Source organism: Phocoena sinus, chromosome 2 (assembly GCF_008692025.1).
Source record: "Phocoena sinus isolate mPhoSin1 chromosome 2, mPhoSin1.pri, whole genome shotgun sequence".
Lineage (NCBI taxonomy): Eukaryota > Metazoa > Chordata > Mammalia > Artiodactyla > Phocoenidae > Phocoena > Phocoena sinus.
Window position 1 is genome coordinate 30,932,020 of NC_045764.1, and position 18,659 is coordinate 30,950,678.

Here is an 18,659-nt window from a genome sequence, read left to right on the forward strand (position 1 = left end):
TGCCACTATACTAGGTACTTTTAAGGAGCTTACCATTTAATGTTACTAAGAATTCCTGACATTTGTGAAGAGCTTTACATTTTACAGAGTGTAGAATAATGAGGGCGGGAAAGATTTCTTAAATACTCCTTGGTGTCTAGCGAGGGCGTTTGCACTGCGGGCTGATCAGCCGGACCGTGGACCGAACGTCCTCCCAGCGTTTTCTGCTGGGCGCCTCCCCTTCTCTCGCCACTAAGAATTTCAACATTTTTTATGCCAAAAATATGCTTTTGGGATCCCTGTCTGTACTGGCTGGAGAAGGGGGTGTTGGGTCTATATCGAGGCCTCGTGTGCGTGAGCCCCCTGGTGCCCGTGACCAGTGTCCGCGGGGCAGTCGATCTGTCCGCAACGACAGCCAGGACGCACTTCACAGCGAGGCCTAGGCAGGCGAGCGACGGGGGCCGCGGCCAGGTGTGTCTCTGTTCAAGTCGCAAAGGCTGGGTACACGGAGGCTCGCTCCTCGGGGGCGCTTTCCGCCGGACCCGTGATGCGAACAAACAGGAAACTCCGTCTCCAAGCTACTTCGGAAACTGGGCTTTTCCTTCCGCAACAGGGGTCGCGTCCGGACAGGAAGCTGACCAGCCGCTCGCCCCTCGCCCTCGTGGCCCCGCCCCCGCCTTGGCCCCGCCTCCCGCGCGCGGCCCGGCCCCGCCCCCCGGCCGGGCATGCTCAGTGGGCCGGGTCGGGTTGGCAGGTTTGCGTGGCTGTCCGTGGTTGCCGGCGCCGGCTCAGCCCGCCGACGCCACGTCCCGTCGTTGCGGCTCGTTCCTGGGAAGTTACATGCGGAAGCGGCTCGCAGGGAGCCGGGGGGCGGGCCGCGGAGGGCTCGGTGCTGCCGAGCGTTGAGCGGGCGGGCTCGTGCCGGTGGCGGGGCTGCGGCCGCGGTGCTCGGAGGGAGGTGCCGGCCGGGCGCGCCCCGCGGGGAGCCCCGGGCGGGGCTGGCGCGGCGCGGACTTTTGTCCTAGTTGAGTCCCCTCCCCGTGGGCCGGGCCTCTCCAGCGCCCCCGCCCCGCTCGCTCCCGGGAGATGTTTATCTGGGCAGCTGCGTGAGGAGCCGGTGGCTGGCGGCGAGGAGTCTCGGGTCCGAGGAGCGTCTTGTGGCACCGGAGAGACAAGATGTCCGCCAGGGCCGCGGCCGCCAAGGTGAGCGCTTTGGGGGCCCGTCCCGCCGGGGTCCTGTCTCCCTCCTCCCGCGGGCTGGCTGCCGGGCCGGGGCCCGAGGAGCGGGCGGCTGGCCGGGGGTGGGGACGGCTGGGGCCCAGGCAGGTGCATCGCGGCGGCGTCGCTGGCAGTCCCCGGCTCATGTCTGCTCGGGGAGGGAGCAGGGCGGGCGGGAACGCGCAACAGGTCCCGCCGGGAAGCCGGGCGCGGGGAGCGGAGGTCGGGCCGGAGCCACCTCGGTGGGCGGCGGCTGCTGTCTTTGCGGGAGTGGTTGGTCCCTGGCGAAACCGTGTGGTTTCGATCTGATGTCACTGTCGCTGGTATGCGCGCGCCCGCGACAAGACATTGGGACGGCAAACACTCCGCCCGAGTGGAGTAGGCTGGATTTTTGTTGTTTTAACTCTGTTTTATTTACTTACGGAAACATTGAAAAAACTAATCTCTTAACAGTTTTTAATAGTTTAGTTTGAATTAAACTTTCAGAAGTACCACAAAATAACCTTAAAAATGGACAATTAGATGAACTCTAAACAATAAAAATTGGCAAAGACGTGTGGGTTCCTCAAAAAAGTAACACTTTTTCCTATCAATTTTTCCATGTGCTTTGAAGTATTATGCCATTTTCTCAGTGCTTTCAAACCAATTCGTATATGACATCAAAAAGCTGAAGTTCTTTTTTTTTTTTAATACATTTATTTATTTTTTTAAATTTTTGACTGCGTTGCGTCTTTGTTGCGGTGCGCGGGCTTCTCATTGCGGTGGATTCTCTTGTTAGGGAGCACAGGCTCTAGGCACGTGGGCTCAGTAGTTGTGGCTTGCGGGCTCTAGAGCGCAGGCTCAGTAGTTGTGACCCACGGGCTTAGTTGCTCCGCGGCATGTGGGATCTTCCCGGACCAGGGCTCGAACCCGTGTCCCCTGCATTGGTAGCGGATTCTCAACCACTGAGCCACCAAGGAAGTTCCCTGAAGTTCTTAAAAATCAGTTAATATTCTCCTCTCCTTTTGTACATTTTAACCTTTTTCACCATAAAATAGTACCTGCTCTTATAAACGATTGCGGGAATACAGAAATGTGAAGAGTAAAAATCTTCTTCCTTAAAAATCAATTCATTACTTCAAACAGTATCAAAGTGCTTACGCAGGTACTGGTTTGATTTTTTCTGTTTGAAATGTTTATTCATAGTATCTCGGACCAGGTATAATAAGGCCCTGGAGTTTCTGATCTCAAGACCTTGTTTTCTGGCTGGCAGAAGTTAGCGGATACATTTAGTAGTGAATAAATTCTTCTAAGGAATTTAGTGTTCTCTCTTTAAGAAAACTTTCATGTGTACAAGAAAACTTTCATGTGTACCTTTTTGACCGTACACTGATTAAGTACAATCTAAAGATTTAGAATAAAAGGCAGAATTTTGCATGATTTTAAAATAAGCTTTCATTATTTACTTTTCTTGGGAGGAAAGGCTTTGTTTCCGTATTACAGAGAATGTCACTGTGTTCCTGCACTGTGATCTCTGGCACTTAATATACAAGACCACACACTCTAAAAAGGTTATTTCATGTATGCAGAGAAGTAAGTTTTCAATAGATTGCCATGGTAAAATGATGATTTAGAAGGAGTCATACATATTCTCCTGAATCATGGTGTTGAGATTTTATGGCATATTGAAAAATATCACTAGTTAAACACTACATTTTAGGGACGTTTGCATTCTTAAACATTTATGAGTAGAATGTCAGTTGAAAGCTTACTTTTCTGAAATGCTGTGTTATGGGGCCACCATTGAATCTTATGTAGAGCAAGGCAGGCTGTAAAAGATAGATGAAATGAAATAGTATTCAACCAACCAAGTCACGTTTGATTTTGTAAGGTGATTAAAATGCTTAATAAGAACCAGGCTGTGTACTCAATACTGTACGTATATTTTTGTTTCCTCCACTTCCCAGTTAAAAAAAAAGTGAAGATATTAATTTTGAAGCTTGCTTTTATTGCTTTTAGCATAATAGTTTGTAGAACTCTTCTCGAAACCAGTACCTTTGATTCTGTAGTCTTTGTAATGGTTGAATATTCTTCCATCCCATGAATATGCTGCAGGTCATTATTGCCTTACTGATAGACATTTAATTTGTTTCCAGGATTTTATTGTAATAAGTAGCCTTATATTTTTATATATGCATTTATATAGTGTTACTGTATGTCATATTCTTAAAAGTGGAATTTCTGGGTCAAAGGGTATGTGCATTTAAAATTCTGATATATGCCACTAAATCTTTCTCCAAAACGGTTGTACCTAGGAATAAATATAACAATTGTTGGTAACTTACCTAATTTTAGAGGACATAAAACCTCAGTAAATGAGATGAGAAAATATACTCTCTGACTGGGGGAGAGTGACTCTTGTAGAATATACCAAATTTCCTAGAGTTGGTGTATAAATGTTAACACAATTCCAAATAGAATTCCAGTGCAGTATTGTAGAAAACTTGACATACTGATGAGAAAGTTTATCTGATAAAATAAATGGATGATAGCCATGAAATTTTTGGAAAAAGAATACCTTATTAGAAAACCTAATGTGTTATAAATTCAAAGTAATTTGAGGCAGTCTTTTAGCTCAGGAATAGACATTGGGATCATAGAGTCCAGAAACATCTGTGTGTTTATGAGGTTTTAGTGATTATGATCGTCAGCATTTAATGTGTGTCAGCTATTGTTCTAAGTGCTTAACATGAATTAACTGATGTAGTTCTCAGTATTGATATGAAGTGAGCACTACTGTATATTCCCCAGTTTATGGATGAGGAGATTGAAACAGAGAGATAAAGTAACTTACCTAAATTCACCTAGCCAGCAAGAGGGAGAATTGAGACTGCATGATAAAAATAACATGGAAGATTACTGGAGAAAGGATGGATTATTCAATAAATAATGCTGGGACTGTTGGTTATCCTCTCTGAAAAAAAAAAAAATTTTTTTTAGGCTCCCCCCCCAAAAATCCAAATGAAATGTTTGAAAAAGTGCAAAGAAGATAAATCATAAAATACTAGAAGAAAGTATAGGATGCTTTTAAAAAATATATACTTAAATTGGAAAGGGCTTCTCAGTGCATGATATTAACTTAAGTAATAAAGGAAAAGTTCAGATATACATCTGAATTTGCAAACAGAATTACTAGTGTACCTGATATGAAATGATTCAAAAGTTGAAAACAGGAATTTGAGGGCGGTTCTGTGTCTCACCAAGGAATTGTTTAGTTATGTAAGAAAATGATATGAATAATTGGGAACATTTCCATTTGTTGAATCACAGAAAGTGGCTGAAGCAAGTACAGTGGCTTCTGGATTTTTAAGCTGTTTCACTTCAGAGGAAGCAATAAAATGTAACATTGTACTGTATGCTTATTAGATTTTGCTGCTTAAAAGTTTCCATTTTGTCTCAGGAACAGAATTTTTTTCGCCTGGTTGATTATTTTTAAAATTATAATGTAGTTTAGTATGGAAATTATTTACAGCACTTCTTAGGAATTGATTTATAGTTATCAAATAAGGCACAATGAACTTTCCTTAACAGCTGAACATTTGAAAGTTAAAAACTGTAGAATAAAGCTAAATGAACAAAACTAATTACAAAATTAGTCCTTATAGATAGGAATTGTGTCCTCAGTGGCTGTTATGACGGAGTTTTAATTTTGGTACTTAGTGATTGGTATTTGCTTCATACTGCTTTAAAGGTAAATTAAAAACTCACTGTGCTTTATGAGAATTCACTAATTGTGTGTGCCAACGTTTATTGGGCTTCACTGTAGTAATATTTTTCTTTACCTGCCAAATTTGTACAATGTTTTTCACTAGAAATATTTTTATAGTATTTAAGGCAAAGACTTAATTTTTTATGTTAGTGTGTTTGACATGGTAGATGCTTGTGGTTAAACCTGTCATTTATGTGCTTGGTTGATAATCCTGACTGCATTTATAACTCTTAAGTTCATTTTAGGACAGCTCCATTAGACAGGTACTTTTCAAATCTACAGTGCTTACCCACTAGTGAGTGACAGTGGAGGTCAGCCATCCACACCAACAAATAATGAGGTTAAAACCCATCTGTGGCTTTGAGAGCTGTAATGTAGTATATATAGTACTGTTTCCTGTTTGGTTTGAAGGAGAAAGATTACAGTAGTTTCACTGCTTTTTTTTTTTTTTTTTCAATCCTGGTAACAATGTACTGGCTTTGACTTTTACTTACTCTTTAATCTTTTCTCTATTTAGAGACCAAATGTAAACTCAGTACAGTTCTAAGAATAAAACTGAGTATAAACAAGACAGATCACTAAGCTGCTAAGGAACGTGTCATTAAAAATAATAATTTTGGTGACAAAATTGGAAGTGTAATCCTGTTTATTGACATAGTTCTGACATGATAAAAATTCAATCTAATGAAAGACCACGAGTCCGACTGTAAATCCACGTGTGGTGCCACTGGTCCCTGGCCGCCCAGCCACAGCTCACTGCAGGCTCCGTGCCAACCACGCACTTAGGATCGAGCACTGATGGAGCGTGGTAGGGCTGGAGACCTGCCATGGGACAAGCAGAGTTATTTTTTATTCATAGAGTTTTTGATCAAATGTTAAATAAGATTAAAAGATAGTTTATGTCTAGTATGATATTTCTGAAATATTTGACTAGAACTTGCTTTGTATCTCTGAATTTTGAAAGACAGTCTTGAATAACCTCCTTAGCTTAACTTTTAATCTTGTAGAAAGAGACACGATAGAACAGTTTACCAAGTTTTGAATTTAATCTAAAATTGGTCTGTTTCAGTATAGTATTTCTAATATAAGCCAGCAATAAAAATAGGCCTTTTGCTACTGCTGACCTAGAGTGCTTCCTAATTTATTTATTGCAGAGAAGAGTGGCTTCAGGTTGCTTCTTTATGGGTTAGCCAGGTGCTTGATTTCCGTGCCTTCCTAAACAGATACATTCTTAATAATGAGAAGTGTGCGGTGAGTTCATGGGTAGGGAATTTCATGTTATATCCTAAAAATGTGTGAAAATAATGGACTCTGAATGATCGGCTATCCCACAGAGTACTGTTTTAATATGAGGAAACCAATGTTTCCAAAATTCATACCACAAAATACCCTGTTACATATGTAGTGTTGATACTGAATCTCAGAAAGCCCTTAACTTTGGGATAGATCAAAAGGTATGTTTTAATTTGTGTTGTAGGTGCATTTCAGTATATATTAGAACAGTCTTAACTCTTTCATGCTGGTAGAATGCTGGGAAGTGAGTTGATTGGTGAGTGACCTCATTCTAGTTTATCATGCCCAGAAGAGAGGTGAAAACTGGAATGAATATTACTTTGCAGGGATGCTAATTAGGAACATAAGATTAGCATATTTCTGGCTTGATTAAAAAAATTTTTTTTGATTTGCTGAAGTATTTTTTTGTTTTTTTTTAAAATAGTGTACATTCCCAAAGAGTGAAAGTTCATTTTTTTCTTGGTTATTTTAGGAATTTTCACTCTTTCGAATTGTTGCTGAGTTTGTACACAGTTTTTGATAACTGAATTGAACTTAATTTATGATCTCTTAATTCAATACATAATGCTAAAATTCAGGAGGTTATCAGTTATGAGATTCTTTTTGTTAGTTCAGCAAGTATTTATTGAGCACACTTTGTTTTGGATCCCTGTCCTCTAAAGGCTTATAGGTTTTAGCTGCCCTGTATTGTAATCTGTTGTGAAATGTGTAATTCATTTTTAAGATCCAAAGAATTTGAGTTTTTATTCTTAAATATGAGCACACTTCAGGTCATCTTATAAGAGCATAGCACTCTGCTGTGCTTTTTTCGTTGGGGAGGGTGGTAGAATCCCATCTAGAGCCTGGGCTTACTGTAACACATGAGTTTCTGCATTTCCCCTTGTTAATTAAAAAAAAAAAAACGTTTCAGTTGAATCTGGATACATTCATGCATTTGGTAAACGTCTAAATAGAGAAGGTTAAGAACTATAAAGTAATTAGAATTTATTTACATACTTATAACTCCTTGAATATACTGACATGGAAAATGGACAGTAAGCTGGCTGTTACTATTATACTTAGGGTCTAGCCAGTTGTTAAATTTGTAACAATTTGGATTTTTGAAGCTGTATTCTATATTTAACAGATACTCACTGCTGGCCTAGTATGAACCAGGCACTGTTCTAGGTGCTAGAAATAGATCAGTGAACATATCACTATGCTGTACTTGTGGACCATTTTAATGGTGTGGGCAGAAAGCAACAAATAAAATACTGTAAATAAAATGATGATGAGCACCTAGAATCCCTAACAGGCCATTTCTGGATCATAACTTGCTTTCCCCAAAGATTATAAGTATCTTGTCTTCTATATTACTTATTTTCTAGTTTTTCTGTGTAATTTTACCACTTACGCATTCCGTAAACACTGGTTTTGCCTGTGAACTTTACACAAACAGGATCTTCTGGTGTGGACTCTTGTATATGGCTTCTCTTGCTCAGTGTTGTGTCTGTGAGACGATGGACATTGTGGGTGACTAGTTCATTAGCTGTCATTATATTCGTGGGTGAAATTCGTAGTCTTCCATTTTAGGAGGGCTTACTGTCAGATTGACTTCTGGAAAAAGTAGTTTGAATTAGACTTTTGTGGGTTTTGGGGGAAAAATGTTGTATACTTGTCTGAGGGGCAAGAATTAGATAAGTGTATTGGCTAGGCGTTGGGACACTAACAACTATGTGAAAAATAGGGAGCTGCTTTTGGTGTTCATGTGATGTTTACCTTGAAAAGTCAGTTTTAATTTTGAGGGCTTTTTATGGCTGAGGTCTTAAAATCCATTATCTTAAAGTGTATTTTCATAGGTATCTATTTACCTGACGCTGATCAGACCAGTGAAAGCCCTGATGGGGAGAAATTCGTGGTTCGGCAAAAACAAGTAAACACAAGTGTACTTTTCAAAGTATAATTGTAAGAAATCTTTCCCAGTGGTGTCATGTAAAGGAACTTTGGAAGATTTATTTACTGTTTTTCTTTTAAAATAAATTTATTTATTTATTTTTGGCTGTGTTGGGTCTTTGTTGCTGCGCGAGTTGCAGCGAGCGGGGGCTACTCTTTGTTGTGGTGCGGGCTTCTCATTGCGGTGGCTTCTCTTGTTGCGGAGCACGGGCTCTAGGTGCACGGGCTTCAGTAGTTGTGGCTCGTGGGCTCTAGAGCGCAGGCTTAGTAGTTGTGGTGCATGGGCTTAGTTGCTCTGAGACATGTGGGATCTTCCCAGACCAGGGCTCGAACCCGTGTTCCCTGCATTGGCAGGCAGATTCTTAACCACTGCACCACCAGCAAGTCCCTATTGTTTTTCTTTTTTAAACAGTGATACATGTTGGAGTATTTAATTAAACATATACCAACCCATATTTTGATGCTGTATTTCCTGTAAAGTCAGAAGACTCAGGCCATGGCAAGCAGATTTACATCCTGGTTGTAAATATGAGAAATGTGTATTAATAATAAATAATAGCCTCCTAATACTGAGTGCCGATTCTGTGACGATACTAAGCTAGCTGTTTTATGTGCATTGTCTCATCTGATCTTGACAATTGTGGTAGGTACTCTTGTGACCTCTGTTTCATAGGTGAGGAATCTGAGGTTAAATTTACTACTCTGGCTAATGACACACTTGCTTCTAGGCTTTATAATTCACACATGCTCATGCTTTTACGTTCATGTGCCGTAAGGAGCGTCAAGGAGACGAGTATGGAATGGTATTAGGTGTTAGGCGAGTCGTGACTCCTGAGAGCAGGAAGAGAGGGTGCTGTGGGGTCAGAGAACAGGAGCTCCTCTGAAGGAGGCCAAGATTGCCCCGCCCCAGCTGATTGTTGCTGGTGGTGAAGACAGCAGGCTGGATCTTCCCATTTTTTAACAGAACTGGTTGTAAATCCAGGTTTTATGTAAATTACCTTGACTTACATGTTGGGAGCTGACTTCATTTTTTATACCTTTTTATTGTGAAACGTAACACCTATGTAAAAGAGCAGAAAGCGCATGTACATTAATGAATTATCACAAAGTGAACACCCATGTAAACACCACCCAGGTCAAGGAGTAGAATATTGGCAGCTCTTCAGCTTCCTTCATTGCCCTCTACCTGATAACCTTATCCTGCCAGTGAGCCACTGTCCCGACAGTAAGACCCATGTGTTAGGATCTTCCTGCCAGCACCATTCTTTCCCCAAGACGGCCACTGTTCTGACTTTATGTTTTTAAAATTCGTGTGTTGTTGCATCATGAATTCATTCATCTTCATTGCTGTTTAGTATTTTATTGTGTGAATGTACTACAGTTTATTTATTCTACCATTGATGGGCATTTGGGTTGTTCACTACTTTGGGCTGTTAAGAATAATGCTTCCACTATTAAGAACACTTGTTCGTCTCGGTGAGCATGTGCACGTTTTTCTCTAAGATGTATTTGGGGACGGAATTGCTGCTGGATTGTTTAGTGTGTCTTCACTTTCAGTAGATGATGTCTTCTGCAAAGAGATTATACCAAGTTACACTTGTCATCATCAGTGAATGAGGGTTTCTGTTGCTCTGCATTTTGACCAATACTTGGTATTAGCAGACACTTTTAGCCCTTTCTGGTTGGTCTTTAGTGAATCTCATTGGAGATTTTAATTTGCATTTTTTGACTAGATGAAGTTGAGCAACTTTGCATGTTTATGCCCTGTTTGAGTCTATTGTCTATTTTTCTTTGGGATTATCTTCTTATTGATTTGCTTTGTTTTTTTTTTTTTTTGGATAAAAGCTAGTTGATTATATGTATTGTAGGTATATTTTCCAATGTGGTAGTTCTCTTAATGGTCTTCTGATGAATACAAGCTCTTCATTTGAATGTGGTCTGAGTGTAGTGACACAAGAGAAAGGCCAGCAAGGGAATAGAGAGTTTCCAGAGAGGGACCTGCCTGTTGGTAGGCCAGACCCTGCACAGAGAGAGGTCAAGCAATATAAGAACTGAAAAGTTTTTCATTGAATAACCCTAAGTCTTTGTTACTTTATTACGTGAGTTTAGGCTCTGGAATCTGCATCTTGAGTCTACCAGTTAATACTGTGTTGTCATCTGTACAGCTCAGATGACCACAGTACACTTAGAGACCCGTCTCAGGGCGGTTGTACACTCAGCACAGTGCCCAGAACAGGGTGAGCTGTTATGTTTATGTTGGCTGTATCTTTTAATAAAAACATTTTAAGTGAAGCCCACCTTAATATCAGGGAAGAGGTGTATAGGAATTATGGTATTTCTGTGTATGTGCACTCTTAAAACATTTACTTACTTTACGTATTTAGGTATGTATGTATTTATTTGATACTGGACAAAGGGTTAGTTGAGTCCCAGACCAGCAAGATGCGTTGTGGTGTCAGAGAAAGTCCTTGAGCTCCCGAGATACTTTTGAAAATTTTATTACAGTAGTATTAAGTAAGAGAGGCACTCTTTTGTCTGACGAATTAGGGAATAGAGACTAAAGACTACTCCTACTCCAGTGTACCTGGTTCAGTTGGGCTACATATCTGGTAGGGTGAATGACCTGACCGATTAGCAGATTCTGTTCAGATCTTAACTCCTGAGCACCTCATATCTTTCCACTCGTTCCATGGGTACTTTCTACCATTTACATCCCCCCTTCCTCCAAAACAGATATATACACACATTCTGTTCTTCTCTTTGTACTCCTGTAATAGCCTCCTAACTAGTATCATACCCCTTCTTGTCCCTTACAGTCTGTCTTTTTGAAACGATCTTCTCAAAATTCAAGTTTGATTAGTACCCCCTCTTTCCCTGTGCCCCAGTACACATGCTCATTCTAAAACTCCTAGGCTTCTTAATTGACTTCAGAAGTAAAAGACCAAAATCCATAATATGATCAGTAAACTGCTACAGGATTATTTGACCCCTACCTACTGCTCTAGCCTCACCTTGCATCTTTTCCCCCGTCTTGGTCTCTGTTCTCAACCTGTGCTGTCCTCATTTTAGTTCCTAGCGGGTACTGAACTTCCTGCCAGGTTTGTCTTTGAGTTCCTCTCACGGCACTCATTCTTTTCTTTGTAGTATTTATTTAAGCCTGTGATAATGTATTCAGTTGTGACATTTTTTGATCATCCATTTCTGCCATTAGACTGTAAGCTCCATGAGAACAAAGGTCATCTTGGTGTGTCCTGTCATCGCAGAGCTTAACAAAGTGTCTAGCTTATAATAAACTCAAATATTGTTTGAATTAATGTGGAAAGTGCTTTCCTACGCTAGGGCTCTTGCACATGCTGTTTTCTCTACCTGGAAAGCTTCCCCACTTCTGTCCCTCATTCACCCAGCATCTGTGCCAATTTTTTTTTTTTTTTTTTGACAAGTGCTTATCAACTTATTAAAAGTTGATTTCAGCATTTGCAGTGGTGACTTCAGCCCTGACTCCTGGCTCAGTGTTGATGGAGGTAATCTGCTTAACCATCTCAGGACTGTGCAAGTCAGTGAGTCGCTGTGGAGCCTCTTCTGAAAACCATCCCAAGTCTTAGAACCTTCACCACCAGGAATTTTCCTTGTAGCTATTCTCAGAGTCTTGGTATATACATCTGAACCGGTCCTTTCACTTTGAGATGCTTTTCCTTTGTGCCTCTGGTCAAGTTAGTGTTGAGGCTGGTGAAGATGATTGTAATTCCCTGAACTGCCAAGTCTGGTCCCACAGGTCCTTCCCACAGGTCCTTCCCGCATTTTGTTGCGGCTGCAGCCGGGCTTCCTGCCCGCCTTGTTCCTCAGCCAGAGCAGGCAGAGCTCTGAGGACCTGTCTTCCTCAGATAGCCATGTCCCAATACTAAACCTCGAGAACCTTGTCCTGAGCCCAGAAAACAGTTCAGAACTCTGCTTTAAGCTCCCTGTGCTTTACCTGTATTTCACTGTACAACAACTTGTACTTATTTGTCTGCTGCTTATTTGATTAAACTCTGACGTCCCTCCTGGACCAGAGGCACTGTTTTCACTCTGTTGCTCACTTACTGGTAACAGACCAGGTTACATTCAGCCAAGAAACTCCCAGAAGGTCCTAGTGCATCTCCAGGACCTGCTGCACTTATCTTTCCTGGAAGGGGAGGCAGCTGCTGAGGAGCCAGCCCACGGAAACTTTGCATAATGGCCTGGCATCTTGGTCGTAGGATTCTTAGTTTGGGTCTTTTCTAGATTCAATAATTAACTTGTAGTCCCCTCAATTGCCTTCCTTTTTTTTTAAGTGGAAAAAGTTCGAGCCCATACAGGAGTATACGAGGCGTGTAATGAATCCCCATGCTAGCCTCACAGGTCCAGTTGTCAGTTTACGGCCAGTCTTGTTCCATCTATACTTCTACCCATTGTATTCTTTCTCCCCCGTTATTCTGAAGCAAACACCAGACATGTCTTTTCATCTAATATTTGAGTATATATCTCTAAAAGATAAGAACTCTTTTTTAAAAGAAATAACTATATTACTATTATCACACTTTAAAAACAACTTGTAAATTGAAAAATCCACCATTTAGTCAATGTAGTTTCTAATTATCTTAAGTATCAACTTCTGTTTTAATATATTTAAGAAAAAACAGGATCCAAATAAAGTCCTCCCATTGTGATTGTTTGGTGTGTCTCCTAAGTCTTTTAGACTGTAGGATTCTCCCATCTGGCTCTGGCCCTGGCCCTGGCCCTGGCCTTGGCCTCCCCACCCACGGTGCAGTTTTATTGGTGAAGAACAGAATTGTTTGTCCTATGCAATTTCTTGGTCTGGATTTTCCCTGTCATAGTTAAAATGTTTCTTGCCTTCTGTACTTCCTGAAAATTAGTGATTAGAGCCAGTGCAGTTCTGTCTAATAGAAATATCATATGAGCCACATACATGATTTAAATTTTGTTAACCACATCAAAAAGTTTAACAGGTGAAAATAATTTTAATATTTTATTTGTGCATATATCCAATATATTATCATTTTAACTGTGACAGTCCTTCCGGTTTCTCAGTCTTCTCCTGTCTTTTATGACTTGGGCACTTTCAGTGAACGCCAGTCAGTTATTTTTTAGAATGTTTCCATTTGGGTTTGTCTGATGTTGTCTCATGATTGGATTGAGGTTATGCATCAGATTAGGAAAGGGTATGTGATATTTATGTTTTATTACTGGTGTGATAACCTTGAACATTTGGTGAGGTACTTACTGTTTTTCCCTTTGTAATTGATAAATATCTTGGGCAAGATACTTTGAGATTGTTTCTCTTCAAACTTTTGCCCACTGGTTATACTCTTTGATCTTGCCTGCAGCAGTTATTATGATGTTTTTTCCCTAAAATAGTGGTCTTGTATTTCTCTCATTTCTTCCACATTCCTTTGTAAGGAAGAGCTGCCTCTTCTTCCTCATGTATCTAGTTATCTGTATGTGTATGTTTTAAACCGTGGGTTTATATAAGGACGCCATGATTCCTATCCAGCACTCTTCATTCTAGCCTTCACTATTTTCTTGTAACTTCCTTCTCTGACAGTGAGAAATCAGCTCATTGTCTACAGTATATTCAGTTATTTGTTTAATCCTCATGTACCTGTCCAGTAGTTAGCAGATTGTTAACCCATCCTATCCTTCTGAGAAACAGATTGACTTAACTCGAGTACAGTGTTTTTTTTTTTTTTTTTAATTTTTTTTTTTTAAATTTATTTATTATTTTTGGCTGTGTTGGGTCTTCATTTCTGTGTGAGGGCTTTCTCTAGTTGCGGCAAGTGGGGGCGACTCTTCATCGCGGTGCACAGGCCTCTCACTGTCGCAGCCTCTCTTGTTACGGAGCACAGGCTCCAGACACGCAGGCTCAGTAGCTGTGGCTCACAGGCCTAGCCGCTCTGCGGCATATGGGATCTTCCCAGACCAGGGCTCGAACCTATGTCCCCTGCATTGGCAGGCAGATTCTCAACCACTGTGCCACCAGGGAAGCCCTCGAGTACAGTGTTTGTGTACAGTTCTTTGTGTCTTTAACATTACAGTATCCAGTCAGAATAGTGTTTTCCACAGTTACTTAGCTGAGTGTTTTTCTACCCATCCTCTTCGCTTGTGGTATTCATTTGTAATAGATAGGTTTATCTGTTACTGTTTGTATTCCATTTTGGTTCCCACCACCTCATCCTGGTTAATTTTAATTATTTATTTGTTATTTTGGAGTATGTGATACATTACTGTAGTTCAGTGTTGCAAAGAAATATCATTCCTTCCTCAGTCCTACCACCCTCTCCCTTCCACCCCTTTCCTACTTACTCTGTAAGCAATTTCTTTAGTTTCTGGTTTATCATTTCTATATTTCTTTTGCACAAATGAGCAGATACATGTATATAATCTTATATTCCCTTCTTTCCTTCATGAAGGATGGAATACTATTGATATTTGTGCACTTTGCTTTATTCTTTTAAAGGTCTGTGTTTGAAATTGCTCCATGTCGGTTCATAGAGATCTTCCATTTTTCATGGCTGCATAATACTCCGCTCTGTGATGTGCTGTAATTTATTCATCTGTTCTCCCAAGTTTGGTCATACAGGTTGTTCCCAGTATTGTAGTTACAAACGTTGCTACCATGAATACCTGGTACATATGTATAGTCACATTGTTGGAGGTTTATCTTCAGGACAGATTTCCTAAGAGTGGGATCTCTGGGTCAGAAGGTTAGGTACACATTCAGTTTTGTTAGGTATTGCCAGATTTACTTTTTTGTTGTTGTTGTACACGGGCCTCTCACTGTTGTGGCCTCTCACGTTGCGGAGCACAGGCTCCAGACGTGTAGGCTCAGCAGCCATGGCTCACGGGCCCAGCCACTCTGTGGCATGTGGGATCTTCCGACCGGGGCACGAACCCGTGTCCCCTGCATCGGCAGATGGACTCTCAACCACTGCACCACCAGGGAAGCCCCAGTATTGCCAGATATACCTCCAGAAAGGCAGGATGAATTTGCATTTCCCCTGGAAATATTTGTGAGTAAATATAGCCTCACAGTCTTGCCCTCAGACTGCTTTGGCAGGTGAGAAATGGCATCTTGGTGTTATTTTAATTTGCATTTCTCTAATTATGACTGAGTTTGAACATTTTTTCAAATCTTAATATCCTTTTTGTGATGTATTTTTTCCCCATTTTTCTGATGAATTTTTCTGCAGTTTTTGATTTCTTTATGTTTTAGAGATATTGGCTCTCATGGTGTATCGTGCACTCTTCTTAAGACTTTGTTTATGGTGTTTTGTATTTGTGTTTCTTTTTTTGGTCAAGCAGACATTTAAAATTTTTTACATACTTTGTTTCATTTCCGTTAGACTTTGAGTTGTGCTTAGAAAGTACACCAGCATTAAAGAGGAATCACCCAGGTTTTCTCTAGTACTCATATGGTTTTGTTTTTTACATTTAGATTCCTAAATTCATTCGAGTTTATTCTTGTGTGTGGTGAGATATAGATCTAATACATGTTTTTTCCAAATGACAGCCCCAGATGTTCTAGCTGCATTTATTAAAAAGTGCATCTTTACCTTAGTAATTTGAGATGTTACCTTTCTCATACACTGATTTTTCCAGTGATTTGAAGGTCTGTTTATGAATTTTCCCATTTTATTCCACTGGTCTATTTGCTCGTGCCCCAGTATCACATTTTTAATTGTAGATGCCTTATAGTATGTCTTAATTAAGCGGCCATACTTGATAGGGCTAGTTCCCCCCTAGTAGTTTTTCTTTTGCAGTGTTTTTTTCAGTTTTACCTGTTATTAAACTTAAAGGGAAACATATTCTTATGTCTGGCTTCTTTTGTTCAACACTGATCAGTGTTCATCCATATTGATTTGTGTAGTTAGAGTTTATTCATTTCATGGCTCTGTAATTTTCCATTGAGTGAATGTTGCATTGTTTTCACTTTTATGATTGGTGGACATCTAGATTGTTTTTGGTTTTTGGCTATTAAGAATAGTGCTTTTGGGCTTCCCTGGTGGCACAGTGGTTGAGAGTCCGTCTGCCGATGCAGGGGACACGGGTTCATGCCCCAGTCCGGGAAGATCCCACATGCCGCGGAGCGGCTGGGGCCGTGAGCCATGGCTGCTGAGCCTGCACGTCCGGAACCCGTGCTCCGCAACGGGAGAGGCCACAGTGGTGAGAGGCCCGCGTACCGCAAAAAAAAAAAAAGAATAGTGGTTTTGTGACCATTCTTGTAAATATATGTTACATTTCTGTTGATTGATCATACAGTATGCTTATTTTACCCAGCTTTCCAAAGCAGCGATACCAATTTACACTCTTACTAGTGGTGAGTTTTTTTTCCTTTTTATAAATTTATTTATTTATTTATTTATGGCCCCGTCGGATCTTCGTTGCTACGTGTGGGCTTTCTCTAGTTGCAGCGAGCGGGGGCTACTCTTTGTTTCGGTGCATGGGCTTCTCATTGAGGTGGCTTCTCTTTGTTGAGGAGCACGGGCTATGGGCGTGCAGGCTTCAGTAGTTGTGGCACTTGGGCTCAGTAGTTGTGGCGCACAGGCTTAGTTGCTCCGTGGCATCTTTCCGAACCAGAGCTCAAACCCTTGTCCCCTACATTGGCAGGTGGATTCTTAACCACTGCGCCACCAGGGAAGTCCACTAGTGGTGCGTTTTGATTAGAGTGTTCATTATTATTTTCTTTTAGGTTATTGTATGGTTGTGTAGTAGCCTTTAATTGTGTTTTTAATTTGTATTGCCCTGTTGATTAAGGAAGTTGTGCACTTTCCCACGTGTTTACTGTCCTCTTGTTTGAAGCGCTTTCTCAAGCCCTCAGCCCATCTTTTCTGTTAGGTGCTTTGTCTTTATTGATTTTCTGGCTGTGAATACTAGATTCGTTAGATAGATATTAGCAGGTTAACTTTAAAAGCCCAGATTTACATGAAAATAAGTGATACTGCTTCTTTGTTTGTATGGAAGAAATCCTAAGTTTTAATAACCAAACAGCTTGCATTCAGACTGGTATATTTACTTCTTACCGAACCTTGATCTATCGCAACTGCCACCGTAATAGTGAGGTTTTCAGCCTCAAGGTGCCTGGTCTGGGAACCAGGGAGCTGCCTGGTGGAGTGTGCCCAAGTGGGGCTTAGCAGTTGAAACACAGCTTGTTACTTTACCTTAGACATTTTGTGATTTGTTTAAAATAGTTTTAGGGTTGAGGTGAAGTAAGGAGGCTGGTTTTAAAGAAATGTGGCCTGTCGAGTGTACAGATTTGCTGTTTTCCATTGAGTGCTTTGTTAGAGAAGTATCATGGTTTTTCATATATTTTATTATTTAGAAATTGAAAAGACTTCCTAAAACTTTTTAGTTTTTTTTCTTTTTTTTTGAAAATCAGATAGTGTGATTTAGTGAGGAGGAGGAATAACCAAAGAAACTCCAAAACCAGACGTGTTAACTACCCATTCAGGTTCCTTTAATAGGTTAATTATATTCTTCATTTTAGCAGCTAAAGAAAGAATGTTCTTGATTTTGATAAGAATTTGATGAATTTGCTCATATATGATAGTTCAGAATATGACTTAGATGTTCTACTGCCCAAGGCAAATGTGGTCAAGATGGCATTCTTTTGTACCTAGCAATTTTCAGCTCTTTATTAATCTTGTCATTACCATTCCTTTTTTGTTTTGCTCTGTGAATATTTATTTATTTTTATTTTAACTGTAGTGATTTACAAGATCGTGTTCCAAGTGTACAGCTTCAGATTCTTTTCCATTATAGGTTATTATAAGCTATTGAATATAGTTCCCTGTACTATACAATAAATCCTTGTTGTTTATCTATTTTATATATAGTGGTATATATCTGTTAATCCCTGGATATATACCCAGGAATGGGATTGCAGGATCATATGGTAGCTCTATTTTTAGTTTTTTAAAGAACCTCCATACTGTTTTCCATAGTGGCTGCACCAATTTTCATTCCCACCAACAACATACAGGAGTTCCTTTTCTCCACTCCCTCTCCAGCATTTATTATTTGTAGACTTTCTGATGATAGCCATTTGACAGGTTCTTGAGGTGATACCTCATTGTAGTTTCGATTTGCATTTCTCTAATAATTAGTGATGTTGAGCATCCTTTCGTGTGCCTCTTGGCTATCTGTATGTCCTCCTTGGAGAGAGATCTATTTAGGTCTTCTGCCCATTTTTTTGATTGGGTTGTTTTTTTGATACTGAGGTTTATGAGCTGTCTGTGTATTTTAGAAATTAAGCCCTTATCGGTTACATCATTTGCAAATACTTTCTCTTAGTCTGTAAGTTGTCTTTTTGTTTTGTTTATGGAAAAACTTTTAAATTTTGAGGTAATGTTAGAGAAAAGTTGCAAAAATATTAGAGTTCTCTTATATCTTTCATTCCACTTCCCTTACGTTTTATATAACTATAACTGTAGAACAGTTATCAAGGATAAGAAAT

The 18,659-nt window shown here is 40.4% G+C and overlaps 1 protein-coding gene across 5 annotated transcripts in view; it reads left to right on the forward strand.

Annotated features, from left to right (window-relative positions):
* The first annotated feature begins 734 nt into the window (after positions 1-734).
* The window catches only part of TJP1 (tight junction protein 1), a 116,418-nt gene continuing 98,493 nt past the window's right edge, over positions 735-18,659 (forward strand). For all 5 annotated transcript variants that reach the window (XM_032622219.1, XM_032622221.1, XM_032622222.1 and 2 more), the window contains exon 1: positions 735-1,182. In XM_032622219.1, the coding sequence (XP_032478110.1) occupies positions 1,156-1,182 (27 nt within the window). In that variant the 5' untranslated portion in view covers positions 735-1,155. The remainder of the gene's footprint in view (positions 1,183-18,659) is intronic.